This window comes from Pinus tabuliformis, chromosome 6 (genome assembly GCF_031772625.1).
Source record: "Pinus tabuliformis cultivar Carrire ecotype Pingquan chromosome 6, CPIR1, whole genome shotgun sequence".
In the NCBI taxonomy this organism is placed as follows: domain Eukaryota; kingdom Viridiplantae; phylum Streptophyta; class Pinopsida; order Pinales; family Pinaceae; genus Pinus; species Pinus tabuliformis.
This window is the reverse complement of record NC_142292.1, coordinates 415,432,242-415,453,216: the sequence shown is the minus strand read 5'-3', so window position 1 is coordinate 415,453,216 and position 20,975 is coordinate 415,432,242. Positions and strand designations below refer to the sequence as shown.

The 20,975-nt window shown below is 39.3% G+C and overlaps 1 protein-coding gene across 1 annotated transcript in view; it reads left to right on the top strand.

The window, feature by feature from the left end:
- Window positions 1–1,324: 1,324 nt before the first annotated feature.
- The window catches only part of LOC149259068 (small ribosomal subunit protein uS9-like), a 38,015-nt gene continuing 18,364 nt past the window's right edge, over window positions 1,325–20,975 (top strand). The window contains exons 1-2 of the mRNA XM_089451213.1: window positions 1,325–1,693; window positions 6,019–6,056. Of these exons, the coding sequence (XP_089307339.1) occupies window positions 1,325–1,693; window positions 6,019–6,056 (407 nt within the window). The remainder of the gene's footprint in view (window positions 1,694–6,018; window positions 6,057–20,975) is intronic.

The following is a 20,975-nucleotide window of genomic DNA, read 5'->3' as shown; positions in this document are numbered from 1 at the left end:
ATTGAATTATGGTTAAGATACATCTATACACACATACAAAATGTGCAATTTTTTATTTTTGAATATATAAATTGATTAAATGTCTTGAAAATCCCTTTGAGCATGTGGATTGTTAAACTACACAGAGTAAACTTAAAATTTTTGAACCACATTGTCCATATTACAATGTTTTTTTCTTGTTATATATAGATATATATGCACACACGGTTTGAAGGGTCGATTTTCATTAATTCAAAGAGATGTTACATGAGAGTTTTTATTGGTCTACCCTAAGGAAACCAGACCAATATGACAAGAAGATGATCTCGAGGTTGTGGAAACCTCCCTTGACCAAATTATCAAATATAATGGAGTTCCCAGCATACGTTATATTTACCGAGCAACTATTGACATGCAAAATTATAAAATTGAGCCTACAAGTGTTTACATAATTCATTTACTTGAGACAAAGAGAGTGTGCCCAAGGCTATACTTACTTGGAAAAAACATGTGGTGATAAATAGGAGGAGTAGGAGTCATGAAACACTTCATTTGCCGGAGACAAAGAGAGTGTGCCCAGGGCTATACTTAGCTGCACAAAACATGTGGTGATAAATAGGAGGAGCATGAGTCATGCAAGATGGAAAACAAAGGTAGCCCTTAACCTTAGGCCATAAGTGCCATGAACATCGTAACTGCGAAAAGAGTGTCGACGGCGAGTAGCCACGTCCATGGCCTCAAACATGGCGATGGTGATGACCAACAATGTAAACTTTGAAATGGGAACTGATACAATTACCTATTTCGTAGAGGTAGCAAAAAAGTGACCCGATTTTGAAAAGTGGCGATACAGAATACATTTTTTTTTCAAAGCATATTTTTGACACTTTAAATTTTCCTCTTTATCAAATATAAATATAAATATTTTTTTTTAAATGTTAGTGATTTTCATGTTTATTTTGAAACATGTTGAGCAACATCAACCTTTTTTAGAGGGCTTATTTTTGATACTTCAAATCTTTTAATGTATTAAGTGTGGATATTTTTTTTAAATGTTACATTTTTTTATACTTTCAAATTTTTTATGTCAATTTTTTTGACAAAAAAAAACAAATATAAAAATATATATAAAAGAGACAAATATATATATATATATATATATATATATATATATATATATATATATATATATATTTTAAATATATTAATATTAAAATTAAGATTAAAAAAATAAAAAACTAAGAAAACTAAAATACACTCGAATTAAAAAAAATAAAAATAATATATATATAGATAATAAAAAATCATATATCTCTGATTTTGATTGTGAATGGGGGAGACGACAATGGCGGATTCCGTTCAGTGCTTTGATGGGAAGAAGACGGCCGTAGTCGTGACTTACTACAAGCAGGGCCGAGGTTTGATCAAGATCAATGGCTGCCCCATTGAGTCGATTGAACATGAGATTCTCCGTTCCAAGGTAGTCGAGCCCATTCTTCTATTGGGACGCCATCGCTTCGCTGGAGTGGATATGAGAATCAGAGTGAAAGTAGGAGGACACACTTCGCAGATCTATGCGATCAGGCAAAGCATTGCGAAAGCACTGGTTGCCTTTTACCAGAAGTACGTGGACGAGCAGTCGAAGAAGGAGATAAAGGATATTCTCGTCAGGCATGACAGGACTCTGCTGGTGGCTGATCCAAGGCGCTGCGAGCCGAAGAAGTCCGGAGCTGTTCATCAGGTTTACGCTCACGACAATACTGCCCCTCTACTCCCGCCTCCTGCATTCAAAGATGGGGGACTGCATGTTGCAGATCTGCTCCATCGCACAAGAGATTGGCCCAAACTCTGTAGATCCGGGCTGGATCTATCCGATCTGATCAAGATTCAAGAATACCCAACCTGGGACGCGGCAGGGTGGGGGATTGCAGTTTTTCATAATGATTCGGTTGCTGCATTCAAAGAAGGGGGACTGCATGTTGCAGATCTTCTCCCTCTTACAATGGATTGGCACAAATACTGCAGATCTGGGCCGGATCCTTCTGATCTGACCAATATCCGAGAACACCCAGAACCTAGGCAGCAGATCGGTGGCAATTTGTATCGATCGAGCAGAGGAGATGCAGATCTTGACATGCAAATGGAAGATCGACCCAATAAGAGGTTAGATCTGGAAAACTACCTACAGCCAGAGCACATGGCAATCAACAGTGACATCGGCCTAGGCAGATCAAGAACTCAACCAAAACCCAGACTTCAGGTAACAACAACTTGTTTTCAGATTTTTATTAAAACCCCTGAAATCCTGGATAGTATGGGTACATGCAGGAAGCACTATCATGCAGTTGAAACAACAAATTTGGGCATTGACCGGATATCCTGTTTAAATCCAACATTTGGTCAGTGGTAGGTGGTCTCTCCAGGACAGTAGAACTTTGGAAAGCTACGAGATTAGTCCAGAAAAAACCATTGTTTTAAACCTCAGGCTGAGAGGAGGGGCTCTACCTCAGGGACAACCAAGCTTCTCAGGAGGAGACAAGGGGAAAAAGACAGCATCCCAGCATCAACCCAAGGGAGGGTTCTCCTACAAAAACATTCTACAAGGTAACAGAGATTCAGGGTCCTCTCCAGATCAAGGTGGATATATACCCAGGCAATACATAGTAGATCAGCTAGGGCAAACTCCAGCCCTTAATTTGGATTCTACAGGGCTTGATGATTTCGTTAAATCTTATGAAACGCAGGCCCTAATCTGTCGCTTCAACAGTTTTTGGCCAAAACCATCGGATCTATTTCACTGGATTTTCAACAGTTGGACCATGGAATGTGATATACATTTATGCTCCAAGGGGTTTTTCATAGTTAGATTTGCATCCAGGGAAGTCAGAGATACAATCATCAGTGCTGGACCTATGTTCTAGGGAACGTCGGGGTTGTTCATGACTCCATGGTTTCCAGATTTCGATCCAAACAAAATGACTGTATCCAAAGTGCCGGTCTGGGTCCGTCTATACAACCTTCCCCTTCACTTTTGGAGTGAACGTGTTTTGGAAGGAATTGGGAACAACATATGGAAATACATCAAAATAGATCTGGAAAGGATTGATGAAAGGGTCTTCACTTTTGCACGCATATGTGTGGAAGTAGATCTAAGTAAAGGGCTACCCGACAACATAAGGCTGATCTACAAACAACAAAATTGGCTGCAAGCACTAGACTACGAAAATACAGCTTTCAGATGCAGGTTATGCAGGCAAACAGGACACCTGCAAAGCACATGTCCAGAAGCCAAGAAAGCAAACAGTAAAAGAAAGAAGAAAGGGAAGCAGAGGAAAGGATGGCAATTTTCTCCCCCTAACTCAGAAGACGAAGAATCAGAAGCAGAAGAGGAAGATACCCCCGCAGAGAAAGCTGAGGTACCCCAAGAAATGGAGACACAGAAGGAAACTACATCAGACAACAAGGCTTCACAGCTTCACCCAAATCAGGCAGAGAAGGCAAACGAGGATTAGAGCATGGGAGGGATCAAACAACATCACCACTCAGATACTTCGGATTCAGACAAGGAAGCAGGATCTCAGAAAGCAGAAACACAGCTGGTCATAGCTTCGATCGAGCCCACCCAAGGAGAGTGGCGCAAGGTTGAAAAGAAAAAGGGAAGAAAAACTTGAAGTGTGAGTTTTTACTCACTACAGAACTCAATTTTTCTTGCCTCCCCCTTTTTTCTCTTTTTTCCCTTTCTTTTTCTTCATCTGCACGTTAGCTTTGTAACGTTGCGTGGGGTGTGATAGCACTCGACCCCAATGGGTGTCTTATGGAAATGCTTCAAGCATCTGCTAGTGTAACTTTTCATTTTTTAAATAAAAAGTTACCGATTTTTCCACTGGAAAAAAAAGATAATAAAAAATCGAAAAACATTTTAAATTTTAAAAAATATATATATTTTGGATTTAAATAAAACCATTTAAAAAAAAGCATATATTTACTAAAACCAATTTAAATTTCATATATATATATATATATATATATATATAATCGATTTAACAAAAAAAACATTTACAAATTTAAAAGGTACATTTCTAATAAATAAATAACATTTAAATAAAATAGAAAAACTAAAAATAATTTTCATTTAAAAAATACAAACATTTAAAATATTTTAAAATTTAAAAGATTTAAAAAAATTACATTTAAAATATTTAAAAAAAATATATTATATATATATATATATATATATAATTGGAAAAAACATTTTTTTTTTAAATACATTTAACATATTAATTTTTTTTATATTTTTTATTAAAAAAGAAAATAAAATATGGGTCGTTGCCCGGCTGCGCCCCCACGGACGGCTGGGTGGCGGTGACTGGTCGATTACACATGATCCTAATGAAGAAGACTCTAGAAGAGTCAATATTGTTACTCTACTTAAGGGTTGAACGAGTCAAACCTAACCACTAGTAGGCTATCAAGTTGTGGTATAACCGAGCCACTAGGAGGAAAAGGAGTGCCATTCTTTTAGAGTGAATTTTGTTCCATAGATGAGCAAAGTCGCTGAGATGGATAGGCATAGAGCAATCAGAGAGGATTTTTGCAATGTAGTAGCCCATCATCTATAGGCCTTACTTCTTTTTACTCATAACCATTTTCTTTTTAGAGAAAGAGAGTAGAGCGACCTCACCTTCCAGCTAGGTTTTCTCTCGAAAGGGTTTCACGTGGTATATCTTATGTCATTCATGGTTTGTGAGATTTTATTTCAATATTCTCTATTTTTTGCATAATTATAATTTGCATGCATATGTAATAAATAGTAATTTACAAATCCAAAAATCTAAAGAGAAATAAACCCTCATACTGTAGATTTCATATTTTAAGGTATAATTTTATTAGATATGTTGTGACAAATTCTCTAATGGAATATCCACAACCTTTTATAGATCATATTGGTATCAAAGTAGGTTTCTTTGGGTATCTTGTTGATATTTACAGGGGATCTATACCATATAAGTCAAAAGTCACAAAACCCCAGTCTTGGCCGATGAATATGTGAATAACTCTCATAGTCTTGCAAAGAATATGTTTTTGTGGCTAGAAGCTCAAGTTGCAAATATAAACTTCAACGTGAATCTCCTCATGGTATCCCTAACTAATAAGCTTGGGTTATTCAAAGAATATTGGGGCTCTAACGCAGAGGTATGATTAAAGGGGATACGAGGAGATTAAGAAGAAATAGAGCACGAGCCGAAAAGGATAAACACAGTTTGAGTGCCATGAACCATTCATAGTCCCTGTTCAAAATGGAAGAGAAGGTTTATATCAAGCCGTATAAAGGTGAGATTGATGCTCTAAAGCTAAATCACTAGTTGTAGCAATTAGAATTTTATTTCAATGTTCATCATAAAGAGGAAGAATAGAAGATTCCATTTCCACAATTGAAATCAGAGGGTCATGCCCTGACCTGGTGGGAAAGTCACATGAAGACTTTGGGGGTTGGAGGGAGATCCTCGAGTAACTAAGTGGAAGGACTTAAAAGCCCCCATAAAGTCACAATTTTATCCTATGAGGTATGTAGAGGACCAGTGGATTTAGTGGCACTACTTTAGGCAGAACTAGGGGCAGAGTGTATAAGGGTACACAACAAAATTTAGTGATAAAAAATTATGAAGAGAATGGAATGACATATGGATTTATAACCAAAACATAGAGATACAATGGAACTTGACTTCTATTAATAAATGGAAAATGTTGAAACTTTATACATGCAAAATGAAAAGAAACTAGCTTGAATGGTGGTCGCTTATCTCTGAGAAGAGATGTGATGATTATGCGCCTTTTCCAAGTTGTGTTAAAATGAGGCACAAAGGCATTTTTATCATAAGAAGTAATTAGGAACCCTAAACATCCAAAAATGTAACCCTATTAGATGAAGCACCAAAGGATTTTGGATCCCAATGGGGTAAGTTGAAACATCAACTTCTTGGGGTTGTAACTTTAGCATATAATCTTCCTTTGATATGCATGATAGCTCGTTGGAAAGGTCTATACAAGAAGTACAAATTTTGTTTTTTGTTGTTGTTGTTAGTCAAAGACTTTTGTTTTTCTATTTCCCTAAAAAAATGTTGTTTAGGGCCTCAAAACAACTCTAAAAGTCCAAGACCTAAAAATTGTCAAAAATAGAAAACTACCAAAATAGAAAAATCATGTTGTGGGCTAGTGGAATAGGTGGGTGGCCATCGATATCCACTTAGATCAGATGCCGCCCCCAAGGAAGAAATGATCTCCATTGTGTTGAGCTCCCCCATGAGATGAGGAAACTTTTTCTAAAGTTCACCCTTAGTGAGCCACTTTCCTTGGTGCAGGAGTTGATTTGCTTTGACAACCTGACACAACTGGATCCTCTATTGGTGTGTGCTCTTAGTATTTGTGTCCATTATCAGATCAATTATGCCTTGTTCAATACAATCGAGGTTAAGATATGTCGGTGTCAACATCTTTGTGATTTTTAATGTGTCCAACAATGGTGGAAAGTATCGTCGAAGGCAATCCACATTGAACATTGGGTGTAGGCCATGAAACGGGGGATACCTAGAACAAAATAGTTGTCACCCACAACCATGGTGATGGTGTAAGGTCCATATAAAAGTGGTCGAAGCTTTTTATGGGCTCTTGGAAGGCATTACTTATGCAAATGCAACCAAAACTTGTCTCACATTTAAAACATGTGTGGAACCCAATGCTAATCATGGTGTTGTTTGTACTTATTATTGGATTTTTGTAAGATATCATGGAAATAGTAGCAGAGGTGTTGAACTTGTTCAATAAACTTGGTAGGTTTTTCAACTTTAGATTGAACATGTGCATATATTTCCTATGTAGTTGCAAAGGGCAGTGCAACATTAATGGGACTCAATGGTCGAAATCCCATGCCAATTTGAAAGGGGTTATGGCTAGTTGAGCTAGGGAGAGCTATGTTGTAGATATTATAAACATATGGGAGACTCTCATCCCATGTTCATGGATGCTTGGAGTTGTACATGCATAACATGTGCATGTTCATTCTGTTGATGACCTCTGTTTATCCATTGGTCTGGGGGTGGAAGGCAGTTGATTTGGTGAGATTAGTGTCCAAAAATGACCAAAGGCTCGACTAGAATGTGCTTAAGAATATATTATCTTAATTGTATTTGATGATTTTTGAGATCCCAAAATGTATCCACAATCATTTGAAGAAGAGCTTGGTTGTGATACTCTTCTTGCAAGCAACCAAAGTGGCCATATTAGAAATACGTTAATGACCAAAAACACATAGTCATTACCATGCTTTGAAGAAGGAAGGTCGGACATATAGTCCAACGAGATGGATTTCCAAGGTCAGTTAGGAGTAGGAAGAGAGGTGTGCAGGCCTTGCTACTTAATGGTTGGTTTGGAAATAACCTAGATGATGCAAGACTCGATACACTTTCCAACATCCTATCAAACTTCCATCCAATAAAAATACTTTTGCAATACTTCCACTATCTTCTCCACACTGAAGTGCCCTGCTACTTGATTGTAATGTGCCTCCAAGGTTAGCTTGGAACACTCGCTTTAAGGAAAACTAAGGTGTCCCAGGTAGCAAAACAATGCATCCTCGAGATGGAAGTCTGAAACTTGCTTACCTATCATCAATGTATGGTATGTGGCAATGACTTATGAGTCATTGTTGTATAGTTGTGGCCATATAGAGGTCTCATGCCCACAAGAGTTGAGAACTATGGTCATTGCCACAACCGGGGGCCGACTGAGGAAATTTGTGACATGATTGGTGATAACCTTCTTTTATTTGATGTTCAAATGGAATTGTTGTAGGTATGTGGACCATTTATGATGGAAACCATTTTGTAACTTCCCTTGTGTCTACATAAATTGAAGATGCCTATGATCCATGTGGATGATCCTCTCCTTACCTAGAATATAATGTTTCGTTTACTAGTAGGCATGTGCGATGGAATACATCTTCTTATCATTGGTGGGGTATCTTGAAACAATATCAAAGAGTGTTTCACTATGATAGTCCACTATATGTCCTTGTTGAATTAGTACTACACCAATAACATAGTTAGAGGCATCTATCTCAATCTCAAATTGTTGATGCAGGTCTGATAGGGTGAGGACTAGCACAACACAAAGGAAATGTTTTAGTTTATATACTCCTTTTTCCCTCCCTGGGAGAATGTATTTGGAAACCTATGGGTAAGAGGAGTTAGGAAACTTATATAATATTTTTCCCTAGCTAACTCATAAACAAATCAACCAAGTTGATATCTTTGGAAATGAACAACTCTAGAAGGCTCAAGAATTTCACTGGTTGCAAATGGAAAATTCATGCCCATGGCTCTGGTTATACATTGTGAATGAGAGGATTGGTGCGGGATGCACATAACTAACCAATGACACTATTGTAACGAGTTGTGGCTGGCCGATTACACATGATCCTAATGAAGAAGAATCTATAAGAGTCAATATTGTTACTCTACTTAAGGGTTGAATGAGTCAAACCTAACCACTAGTAGGCTATCAAGTTGTGTTATAACTTAGCCACTAGGAGGAAAATGAGTGTTATTCTTTTATAGTGCATTTTGTTCCATAAATGAGCAAAGTAGTTGAGATGGATAGGCATAGAGAACACAGAGAGGATTTTTGCACTGTAGTAGCCCATTGTCCATAGGCCTTACTTCTTTTTACTCATAACCATTTTCTATTTAGAGAAAGAGAGTAGAGCGACCTCACCTTCTAGCTAGTTTTCTCTCGAAAGGGTTTCCCGTGGTATATCTTATGTCATTCATGGTTTGTGAGATTTTATTTCAATATTCTCTATTTTTTGCATAATTATAATTTGCATGTGTTGGGTCCCTATAATACTAGTGATTACCCCATTACTATTGTAGTTATACCCCTTATTTATATTGTTGTGCCCCTATTACACCCATGTTGTTATTTCTGTGCCCCATAGAATCCCTCTATTGTTATTTTTGTGGCTTTATATTATTATTGTTAGGTCGGCTGGATTATATTGTGACTCCTTAGACTCCTATATATAGAAAGGAGGTTTTGTCATTTGTATCATCCAAGAATTTTTCATTTATGTGATGTAAAGGAGGTTGCCCCCTCGAAGAGGCTGAATTCTAAGGTGTTGATCTATCTTTTCTATCTTTTCTTGAGCTGGTTTCATAACATTTGGTATCAGAGCTTTGGATTCTAGGGTTTCGCTGCTCCAAACAGGTCATCATGAAATTTTCGCTATAACTTTTTTTCTATGAGGTTTCAGAAGTCGCAAAAAAACCCATTTGAGAAGAAATCGCGCTGAACCTTGGGTCCGAATTTCAGATCTTTTCGCGCGATATTTGCGGAGATATGATCTGAGGAATTTGGTCTTTTTGCAGACTCCTGAATTACATTCAAAACAGGTGACCTGGGGAAAATCATCATAACTTTCTCTCTGGGGATCGGATTGAAATTTCGTAAGAAGGTACAGAAAGAGGATGGACTGTAGTTTCTTGTATGCGTGTTTCAGATCCAAAGGTTGAAATAGTGACTCGTGGCACGTCGTACAAGTTCGCTCTACTCAACTAGTCTAAAAGCAAGTCACTGTGGGAGATTTCACATAACTCTTCATTGGAGAATCCAATTTGGGTCAGACTTGTGGCATTGGAAAGAGGACGCAGAAGGCTACTACAAGTCTCAATTTCAGAACTAGATGATCCAAAATTACAGAGATACATCAGAGGCAATATCGAGCTCCTACAAAGTGAAAAAAGGTGTGTAGATTTTCTTAAATTTTTGCTTAAGCTTGGTTTGAAAATTTATTTTGAAGGAATTCAAAGGGCATAGTAGAGCATTATTATCGGTAACTGATGCCTCGAGGAAAGAAAATGCAAACACCTAGTAAGGAACCTGAAATCTCTAGCATGACTCATGAAGAAGAGGAAGAAATGCAACATGATATATCAAAATTACAAGATCAAGTGCAACAACTGTCCCTTGCATAAAAATGAACAGAATCTAAGATGGATGGTTTAAAGAAAGGTGTAGAAGCTAGGATGGATTGTTTAAAGAAAGGCGTAGAAGCTAAGATGATTTACGTGGAAGCTAAGATGGATGATTTGAAGATAGAATTGAAGACAGACATGGACGAATTGAAGATAAATATGAATAAGTTGCTACAAGAAATGGTCCCTAAGGGTGAAAGGGTACTAAAGGAAACTCATGATGAGAACAAAAGAAATGTTAATCATGATTCCATAGACGCTAATGTTGGATCAAAGACTCACCATATTCCAAAAATCGATATGAGGAAGTTTGATGGCAAGGATCCTGCCACATGGATATTACAGATGGAGCAATTCTTCGATCTCAATAATGTGCAAAACACACAAAAGGTACGTATGGCAACTTTATATTTGGAACCAAATCAGTTTGTATGGTATCAATGGCTTTGCTCTCGTAAACAATTTATCACTTGGGCAATTTTTACGGAAGAATTGATAGCACATTATGAGGATACAAAAAGCAACACTTTTTTTAGCCAATTGATAAGTCTCAAACAAAAGGGTTCAATAATGGAGCACATTGAGGAGTTCCAAAAATTGAACATAAGGGTAAAAGATATTCCAGAGGAGCATAGGATTGATGTGTTCATAGGGTCTTTAAAGGATAATATCCAACATGATGTTCGCCTTTGGGAACCTGATTCATTAGAGAAGGCATTCAGGTTAGCAAGAAAAATGGAAAGCAAAATTATGGCAACCAGGAAGCATACCACTCACAACTATAAAGACGGAAGTGTTGTTGCCCCTAGTCTTCCACAACCTATAAGGTTGACACCACAACAATTGGAAGAAAAAAGAGCAAAAGGGCTTTGTTACAATTGTGATAGCAAATACACTAAAGGTCATAAGTGTGCTGAGAAGAAATTATTCTACATAGATTGTGAAGAGGAAGAAGAAAAGGAGCAAGAAAGGTCAAAAGAAGAGGATATACTCCAGGAACAAAGCCTAGATGAAGAAAAAATAAATCCGACCATATCTTGTAATGCATTGGCGGGAATTACCACTCCTCAAACCATCAAGATAGAAGGACAAATCAAGAAGAAAAAGGTAATAGTGTTGATTGATTCAGGAAGCACCCACAATTTTATTCATTGTAGGGTAGCAAAAGAATTGAATTGCTTCCTATATCCAGCACCAGAGTGTCAAGTGATGATTGCAAATGGAGGAACAATAAATTGCTCTGGAAAGTGCCATAATATCAAGCTATCCATGGGAGAATATGTATTGACTAGCCCAATGCTTTCCATTCCAATGGGAGGTGCTGATGTTGTACTAGGAGTCCAATGGCTACAATCCTTGGGTACAATAGCTTTTAATTTTCAAGAACTTTTCATCAAATTTTCTACGGAAGGAAAGGAAGTTGAATTAAGGGGTATTGCAGGGAAACCAGGAAAGATAATCAGCTCTAATGGTATGACAAAGCTTCTAAAAAAGGAGCAAAGAGGTGTAATTGCACAATTATGTTCGCTAGATGTTTCCACATCGGAATCATCTATTTCTCCAGATCTCCAAAAAGTCTTGGACAATCATTCCAAGGTATTTGAGACTCCCAAAGGTCTCCCACCTATGCGTGATCATGATCATGCTATTCATCTGATTCCAGGAAGTGTTCCTCCAAACATCAGGCCGTACAGATATCCCTATGCCCAAAAAAGTGAAATTGAACGTATGGTTGCAGAAATGCTAGAGGCTGGTATAATTCAACCAAGTCAAAGTTCTTTCTCTGCTCCAGTAGTATTGGTGCACAAGAAGGATGGATCATGGCGCATGTGTCTGGATTATAGGGAGCTCAACAAGCTCACTATTAAAGATAAGTTCCCCATTCCTGTCATTGATGAATTATTGGATGAATTGCATGGATCAATTTACTTCACCAAGTTGGATCTTCGTTCGGGATATCATCAAATCAGAATGAAGATTGAAGACATTCCAAAAATGGCATTTAGAACTCATGAGGGTCATTATGAATTTTTGGTCATGCCTTTTGGCCTTACCAATGCACCTTCAACATTTCAAGGTTTGATGAATTCAATTTTCAAACCATTCCTTAGAAAATTTGTGTTAGTATTTTTTGATGATATACTAATCTACGACAAGTCTTGGAAGGATCATGTTGAACATGTTGAAAGGGTGCTACAAATATTGGAGGAGAAACAATTATATGCAAAAAGATCCAAATGTTTCTTTGGAGTCCAGGAGGTGGAATATTTGGGTCATATTGTATCTCATGAAGGAGTTAAGGTAGACCCTAGCAAAATTAAAGCCATTAAGGAATGGAAAATCCCCACATCCATAAAGCATCTGCGAGGATTTCTTGGGTTGACAGGGTATTATCGCAAGTTTGTTAAGAATTATGGGAGAATAGCAGCACCTCTAACAACATTATTGAAGAAAGATGCATTTTCATGGACTCCAGAAGCAACAAAGGCCTTTGAACATCTTAAAGAGGCAATGTGCCAAGCACCGGTCTTAGCTACACTTGACTTCACAAAAACCTTTATTGTGGAATGTGATGCTTCAGGAAATGGAATTGGTGCTGTTCTAATGCAAGATGAAAGACCCATTGCTTTTGAAAGTCGTCCAATCAAGGGAAAGTTTTTAAGCAAAGCTATTTATGAGAAGGAAATGTTGGCAATACTCCATGCACTTAAGAAATGGCGACCCTACCTAATGGGAAGACACTTCAAGGTAAAAACGGATCATGATAGCCTTAAATACTTTTTAGAACAAAGATTATCCTCTGAAGAGCAACAAAAGTGGGTCACAAAGATGTTGGGTTATGACTTTGAAATCATCTACAAAAAAGGGAAGCAAAATGTGGTGGCAGATGCACTCTCAAGAAAGGATGAGGATGTGGAAGCATTGTTGTGCGCCATTTCTATTATCCAACCAGATTGGATAAACGAAGCAAGGGAGGAATGGAAGAATGATGAAGAAGTGTGGGCACTTATTCGAAAGCTACAACAAGATTCCAGTACATCTGATACATTTAGCTGGCAAAATGATTCGTTATGGTACAAAGATCGCTTATACCTCTGTAAGAATTCCCAGCTAAAACAAAAGATTCTTATGGAATTGCACACTTCTCCCTTAGGAGGGCACTCAGGATTTTTAAAAACTTACCACAGGGTTAAGAAGGAATTTTTTTGGGATGGCCTTAAATCAGATATTCAAAAGTTTGTGGCAGAATGTTTGGTTTGCCAACAAAATAAAGTTGAAACAATTAAGACACCGGGTCTATTACAACCTTATCCATTCCAAGCCAACGTTGGGAGGAGGTTTCAATGGATTTTATCACAGGTTTACCCAAGTCTGAGGGAAAGAGTGTCATCATGGTGGTAGTTGACAGACTTACCAAGTATGCACACTTTTGTGCATTATCACATCCATTTAAAGCCAGTACAGTTTCTACTGCATTTATGGAAACAATTCAAAAGCTACATGGAAACCCAAAGATTATTGTAAGTGACAGAGATCCCATTTTCACTGGAAATTTTTGGACAGAATTATTTTCTTGTCTTGGTACTCAGTTAGCTCATAGCTCATCTTATCATCCTCAATCTGATGGGTAAACTGAGATAGTAAACAAATGTTTGGAAGGATATCTTTGTTGCTTTGTATCTGATAAACAGACACAATGGGTCAAATGGTTGCCTCTGGCTGAATGGTGGTATAACACTTCCTTCCATACAGCAACAAAAATGACCCCATTTATGGCACTTTATGGGTATCAACCACCATCCATCACATCATATTTAAGAGAAAATTCTAAGGTTCAGGCAGTGGAACATCACATCGAACATCAACAACAAGTCCTCCAACTCTTAAAGGATAACCTCGTGTTGGCACAAAATAGAATGAAACAACAGGCAGATCAACATCGCAGTGAAAGAAGTTTTGATGTAGGTGATTGGGTATTCCTACGGCTACAACCATATAAGCAAATGTCCCTAAAGCAAGCTAAGAAGGATAATAAATTATCACCAAAGTATTATGGTCCGTACAAGGTGTTGCAAAAGATTGGTACTATGGCATACAAATTGGAGCTTCCTGCAGCTTCTCGATTGCACCCAGTTTTCCATGTTTCATGTTTAAAGAAGGTTATAGGCGACAAGCTCCCAGTTCAAACAATATTGCCAGAACTTGACGAGGAAGGAAAAATTATATTGGAACCGGAAGCAGTCACAGAAACAAGAACTCGACAGCTACGAAATCGATCAATTTCAGAGTATCTTATCAAGTGGAAGAACTTATCCGCTGAAGATTCCACATGGGAGGATGAGAATTTTATGCAGAAGTATCCAGAACTACTCAAGCGTTGAGGACAACACTTTTTTGAAGGAGAGGGGCATGTTGGGTCCCTATAATACTAGTGATTACCCCATTACTATTGTAGTTATACCCCTTATTTATATTGTTGTGCCCCTATTACCCCCATGTTGTTATTTCTGTGCCCCATAGAAACCCTCTATTGTTATTTTTGTGGCTTTATATTATTATTGTTAGGTCGGTTGGATTATATTGTGACTCCTTAGACTCCTATACATAGAAAGGAGGTTTTGTCATTTGTATCATCCAAGAATTTTTCATTTATGTGATGTAAAGGAGGTTGCCCCCTCGAAGAGGCTGAATTCTAAGGCGTTGATCTATCTTTTCTATCTTTTCTTGAGCTGGTTTCATAACAACATGCATATGTAATAAATATTAATTTACAAATCCAAAAATCTAAAGAGAAATAAATCCTCATACTGTAGATTTCATATTTTAAGGTATAATTTTATTAGATATGTTGTGCCAAATCCTCTAATGGAATATCCACAACATTTTATAGATCATATTGGTATCAAAGTAGGTTTCTTTGGGTATGTTTTTGATATTTACAAGGGATCTATACCATATAAGTCAAATGTGTTGAGAATGCAACAAGATGATGGAGCTTAGTGGAAAGGAGTCGCCTTCACTAAGTGGGCCCGCAGGCTATTTTTGGCGCAAAGTCTATTTTTAGACTATGTCTATTTTTAGACATATGGATCATGGTCTATGAGTTTTAGGATGCTATTTTTGGATGATTGGTAATGTTGGTAAAATAGATGGACTTCTATTTTTAGACATATGGGCAGAGTCTATTTTTAGACTGCCAGTCTAAAAATAGAAACAGTCGAATATTATTAGCTCATAATAATATTTGGACTATAAACATTATCTTATCCTCTTGGGTCAATTGAGCTATTGCATGGTGGACTTCAGTTAGAACTAAAGTGATTGAGTTTGGTGGAGTTGATTGAGGAGTTGATGGAGTTGTGTTCAGTTTGACTTGGTTGAACTAGTTGTATTTAGTTTAACTACAAATACACTAGTGATGAGTGATGTGAATTAATTGTTAATTAATTCACTAATTATTAACTCATAAAGCAACTAAAGAATACATCAGTTAACTCAGTGCATGGACAGTTCAGTGGAGACAGGTGTTAGAGGTTGAGACTGCTATCAGTTGTGACTATAGTTGTGCATGAGATTTGCACATGCATTGATGGAGATTGCCAATGAGGATTGCACAGTACAAGCCAAGTAAAAACAAGCTTGGAAAGTAATCATACTCACTTTGGATTGCGCAGTAGAGGCAGGCAGACAACACAGGAGATTTGAACCTGTGACTTGATTCAGATCGGAGGTAGTTTGTGTGTAACAGGTGGAGATAGTACTGAGTACTTGAGAGGAGTATTGTACTATGTATTGTTACATTTTCTCTATCATTATAATATACAGATAGTGTAGGGTTTTCAGCTGTATGCTTTCCCTGGGTTACATACTGTGTTAATGTGCGCATGCGGTTGATGTTTCATTGTTTTTATTTCCACAAAATTGATGATCAACGTAGAGGAGGTTATGTATTATGCATGCATTGCGCAATAGTGTATAATCAGGATAATCTCTGTGAATAAGTGTCATATTATTCAAAATTTCTACATGGTATCAGAGTAGAGTTGATCATCAGATCTATTATTCAGAAAGTGATTACATTTTATTTCTTCAGGCAGAGTCTGTAATCGGGCCAGGTAGCCTCTGGATTCATCCTTCTTTTGGAAGGCGAGATATTCGGTGAATTCCCATACAGTCAATCTCTGTACGAGAAATACTTTGTTCTCACGAATTTTAGTTCAGAAGCGGTTGAGTTTTGAGCTGATGGAATTCGAATTTGCAGTAGTGTTTTCTTAGTGTCAAAGTTGAAATGTCTTTCAATGGATTGCGATTGGAGTATGCTCTTGAGGGCAGCTCGAATTATATTGCATGGAAAGACAGGATGGAGGTGGTGTTAAATGACAATGGGATGAAGGAGTTCATAGAGGCTGAGGTCCCAAAGCCTACTGATGCTGCTCACGTTGAGGTTTGGCAAAAGAAGACAACAAAGTGTCGAAGGATTCTATTGGAGGGCGTGAAGGATCAAATTGTGTCCAACCTGCATGGAAAGGCTTCTCCATACTTGATGTGGAAAGCGTTGACAGATCTATTCCAAAGCAAGAGTGACCAGAAGAAGTTGGCGCTCAAGGATAAAGTCAGAAACATTAAGTGTGAGAAAGGAGACAGTATGCCCAAGTATCTCATGAAGTTCACAAGTGCAGGGATGAGCTGGGAAGTGTGGGAGTGATTGTCGATGTTGAGGACTTGGTGAGCTTGGCTCTTCTTGGTCTTTTGAAGAGTTGGCATTCCTATCAGGACTCTGTCAATGGTCGGGAGAAATTTCCAGCATGGGAGAGACTTTGGTTAGATCTTGTGTAGGAGGAGATCAGGCGGAATACCAGGGATGGATCTTCATCAAAGGCACAAGATGAAGAAAATTGTGCTTTAGCTGCCAAAGCAAAGAAGGAGAAGAACAAGAAAGCTTCTCATTCCAGTGCGAAAGGCAAGAAGCAGGACATGTCCAAGGTGAAGTGCTTTCACTGTCACCAGCACGGACATTATGCCACAAATTGTCTGCAGAAGAAGAAAAATAAGCAAGCTGCTGGATTTGCAGCCGGAGAGGCCTTAGCCTCGTAGTTTGAGCTTGATTTTTCATTGATCGCATGCTTGGTATCAAGTGTGATGGGATCGGTATGGTTCTTGGATAGTGGTGCGTCTTTTCACATGACAGGAGATTGAGATTTGTTTTCTGATCTGGAGGAGAAAGATCTTGGAGTGCACATCGAGATGGGCGATGATGGTAGATACAGTGCGACCGGTATCGGTACCATTTCCTTTGAGAGGGAGTCTGGTAAACCCTTCGCATTGAAGGAAGTGATGCATGTTCCAGGATTGAAGAAGAATCTTATCTCTGTGGCGATGCTAGAAGACAAGGGATATGATGTTGTTTTCAGTGAGGGAAAGGCTTTCCTGTGCAGTAAGACAACTGGAGAAACCCGGAAGATAGGGTTTGAGTCAGGAACCTTTATCAGTTGCATGTAGATGGCTGCGCAGCAATGGGATGCAAGGCAGAAGGATTGGTGAGCCGGGATGATGGCGAGCTGTGGCATAGGATATTGGGCCACCTTCACCATGGAGCCTTGAAGATACTGCAACAGATTACTACTGGGCTTCCTAAAGGCAATCTTGTGTAGTCAGATCAGTGCAAGGGGTGTACTTCGGGAAAATTTGTGAAAGCCACCTTTCACGAGAAGGATAGTCGTGCCACGACAATCCTTGAGAGAATTCACACAGACGTGTGTGGACCTTTCTCAGTATCTTTGACAGAAAATCACAGGTACTACGTGATCTTTGTTGATGATTTCTCTCGAAAGTGCTGGATCTTCTTCATTCAGAAGAAGAGCGAGACATACTCAAAGTTTTGTGAGTTCAAAGCACTGGTCGAGAAGGAGTCGGGGAAGAAGGTGAAGGCTCTTAGGAGTGACAATGGTGGTGAATTCATCTCTGGAGAGTTCAAGGACTTCTGCAGCGCAGAAGGGATTCGAAGAGAGCTCATAGCTCCCCATAACCCACAGCAGAACGAGGTTTCTGAGCGAAAGAACAAAACGATCGTGGGTGCTGCACAGGCGATGTTGCATAATCAGGGCCTACCCCTTCACTTGTGGGCGGAAGCATGCAATACTGCAGTATATGTGCAGAACCGTTGTCCTCACAGGATACTTGGCATGAGTACACTGGAGGAGGCTTATTCTGGTAAGAGGCCTGATATTTCTCATTTGAGGATTTTTGGTTCTAACGTTTACATGCATGTGACGAAGGATGCCAGGAAGAAGCTGGAGCTAATCGCAGAGGTTGGGATATTTGTGGGGTACACTGATACGCCCCACAACTATCGTGTGTATTTGCCAGACAGCCGCAAGACTGTTGTGCGACTGGATATAAAATTTCAGGAGGAGAAAGCCATGAAGTGTTCGCTTGAGAGGGAGCCACACTTACATGCAGATGAGGAGCTATTAGTTCCTAAGTATGAGCTTCAGGACGTGGATCAACCACAAGATGAAGTTCATGGAGTGGAAGAGACCACTCATGCAGCGCCAACCATCAGAGGGCGAAAGCGCATTACGGAAGCTGAGCGACTGGCTCAAGATGCAGAGAAGGTTGTAGGACCACCTACAGGCCAATGCAGACAGAGACAGTCACCTGATCGGTACACTGGATACATGGCTCTTGTGAGCAAATGTGGTGTGACTGAGCCATCCTCTTTCGAGGAAGCTGTGGAGGATCCCGCATGGGTAGATGCCATGGTGGAAGAGTATGATTTGATTGTCAGGAACAGTGCATGGGAGATTGTCCCAAGACCGGAGGGGAAATCAGTGGTGGGTTCGAGATGGATCTACAAAGTGAAGCAGGCTGTTGACGGGAGTGTGGAGAAGTAAAAGGAAAGATTTTTTGCCCGAGGCTTTTCACGGATAGAGGGGATCGATTATGAGGAGACCTTTTCACCTGTCGCAAGGTATTCTTCCATACGGACGATTCTTGCTCTCTCAGCATAGATGGGGTGGCACATTCATCAGATGGATGTGAAGATTGCGTTCCTCAACGGAGTCATTGAGGAGGAGGTGTACATAGAGCAGCCCGAAGGTTTCGAGATCTTCAGCAGCGAGTCGCATGTGTGCAGGCTCAAGAGAGCGCTGCATGGGTTGAAACAAGCACCACGTGCTTGGTACACACGGATAGACAGTTATTTCACCAGACTTGGATTCTCCAAGAGTGAGGCGGATCCTAACCTATACCAGATTTTGGTGGAGGGTAGGTTGCTTATCATTGTACTTTATGTAGATGATTTGATTCTGACAGGTGATGAGTTGTTGATACTTTCATGCAAGGATGATCTTGCTAAGGAGTTTGAGATGAAGGACTTGGGCCTCCATTATTTCCTGGGATTGGAAATTTGGCAGCGCAGTGATGGACTATTTGTTTCTCAGGGTAAGTATGCTCGGGAGATACTGGAGAAATTCAACATGCATGGCTGCAAGCCTGTTGATACTCCTCTTCCTAGAGGTTGGAGGAAGGAGCATGCTACTTCAGCGAAGGTAGTGGATGCCACTTTTTATCGACAGTTGGTGGGGTCGCTTATGTATCTGGTCAATACATGACCTGATATATGCTATGCTGTTAACCGACTTTCACAAGCTATGGTTAAGCCAACCAAGCTCTTCTGGAAGGCAGGTAAGCATGTATTGCTTTATCTCAGAGGCACATCGGGATATGGATTGTGGTACAGACAGGAGGATGAGGTGAAGCTATGTGGCTTCACAGATGCAGATTGGGCAGGGAGCCCAACGGACAAAAAGAGCACAGTTGGAGGGATCTTCAGTATCGGGTCGACAACAGTTTCTTGGTACAACAGGAAGCAGCGATCCGTGGCACTCAGTTCAGCAGAGGCCGAGTATATGGCAGCAAGTTTGGCTGCATGCGAGGCTATATGGATGAGGAAGATCCTGGTCGGGTTGTTCGGTTCATGCTTGGAGCCTACTGTGATTTATTGTGATAACCAGAGTTGCATTAAAGTCTTGGATAATCCAGTATTTCATGATAGATCTAAGCACATTGACATCAGGTACCATCATATCAGAGATTGTTTGCAGTGGAGAATCGTGTTACTTTCATACATTCCAACGGAGGATCAGGATGCTGATATCTTGACGAAGGCGCTCACCAGGAGCAAATTCGAATACCACCGAGGCAGGATAGGGGTTGCGGATAATCCATATCTTGTTGAGAGGGAGTGTTGAGAATGCAAAAAGATGATGGAGCTTAGTGGAAAGGAGTCGCCTTCACTAAGTGGGCCCACAGGCTATTTTTGGCACAAAGTCTATTTTTAGACTATGTCTATTTTTAGACATATGGATCATGGTCTATGAGTTGCAGGATGATATTTGTGGATGATTGGTCATGTTGGTAAAAATAGATGGACTTCTACTTTTAGACATATGGGCGGAGTCTATTTTTATACTGCCAGTCTAAAAATAGAAACAGTCGAATATTATTAGCTCATAATAATATTTGGACTATAAACATTATCTTATCCTCTTGGAGCACTTCAGTTCGAGCTACGGATGTGGCACATGCAGCTGTCAGAAGGAAATACACTTTTCTTATGGGTCAGTTGAGCTATTGCATGGTGGACTTCAGTTAGAACTCAAGTGATTGAGTTTGGTGGAGTTGATTGAAGAGTTGATGGAGTTGTGTTCAGTTTGACTTTGTTGAACTAGTTGTCTTTAGTTTAACTGCAAATACACTAGTGATGAGTGATGTGAATTAATTCACTAATTATTAATTCATAAATCAACTAAAGAATACATCAGTTAACTTAGTGCATGGATAGTTCAGTGGAGACAAGCATTAGAGGATGAGACTGCTATCAGTTGTGACTATATTTGTGCATGAGATTTGCACATGCATTGATGGAGATTGCCAATGAGGATTGCGCAGTACAAGCCAAGTAAA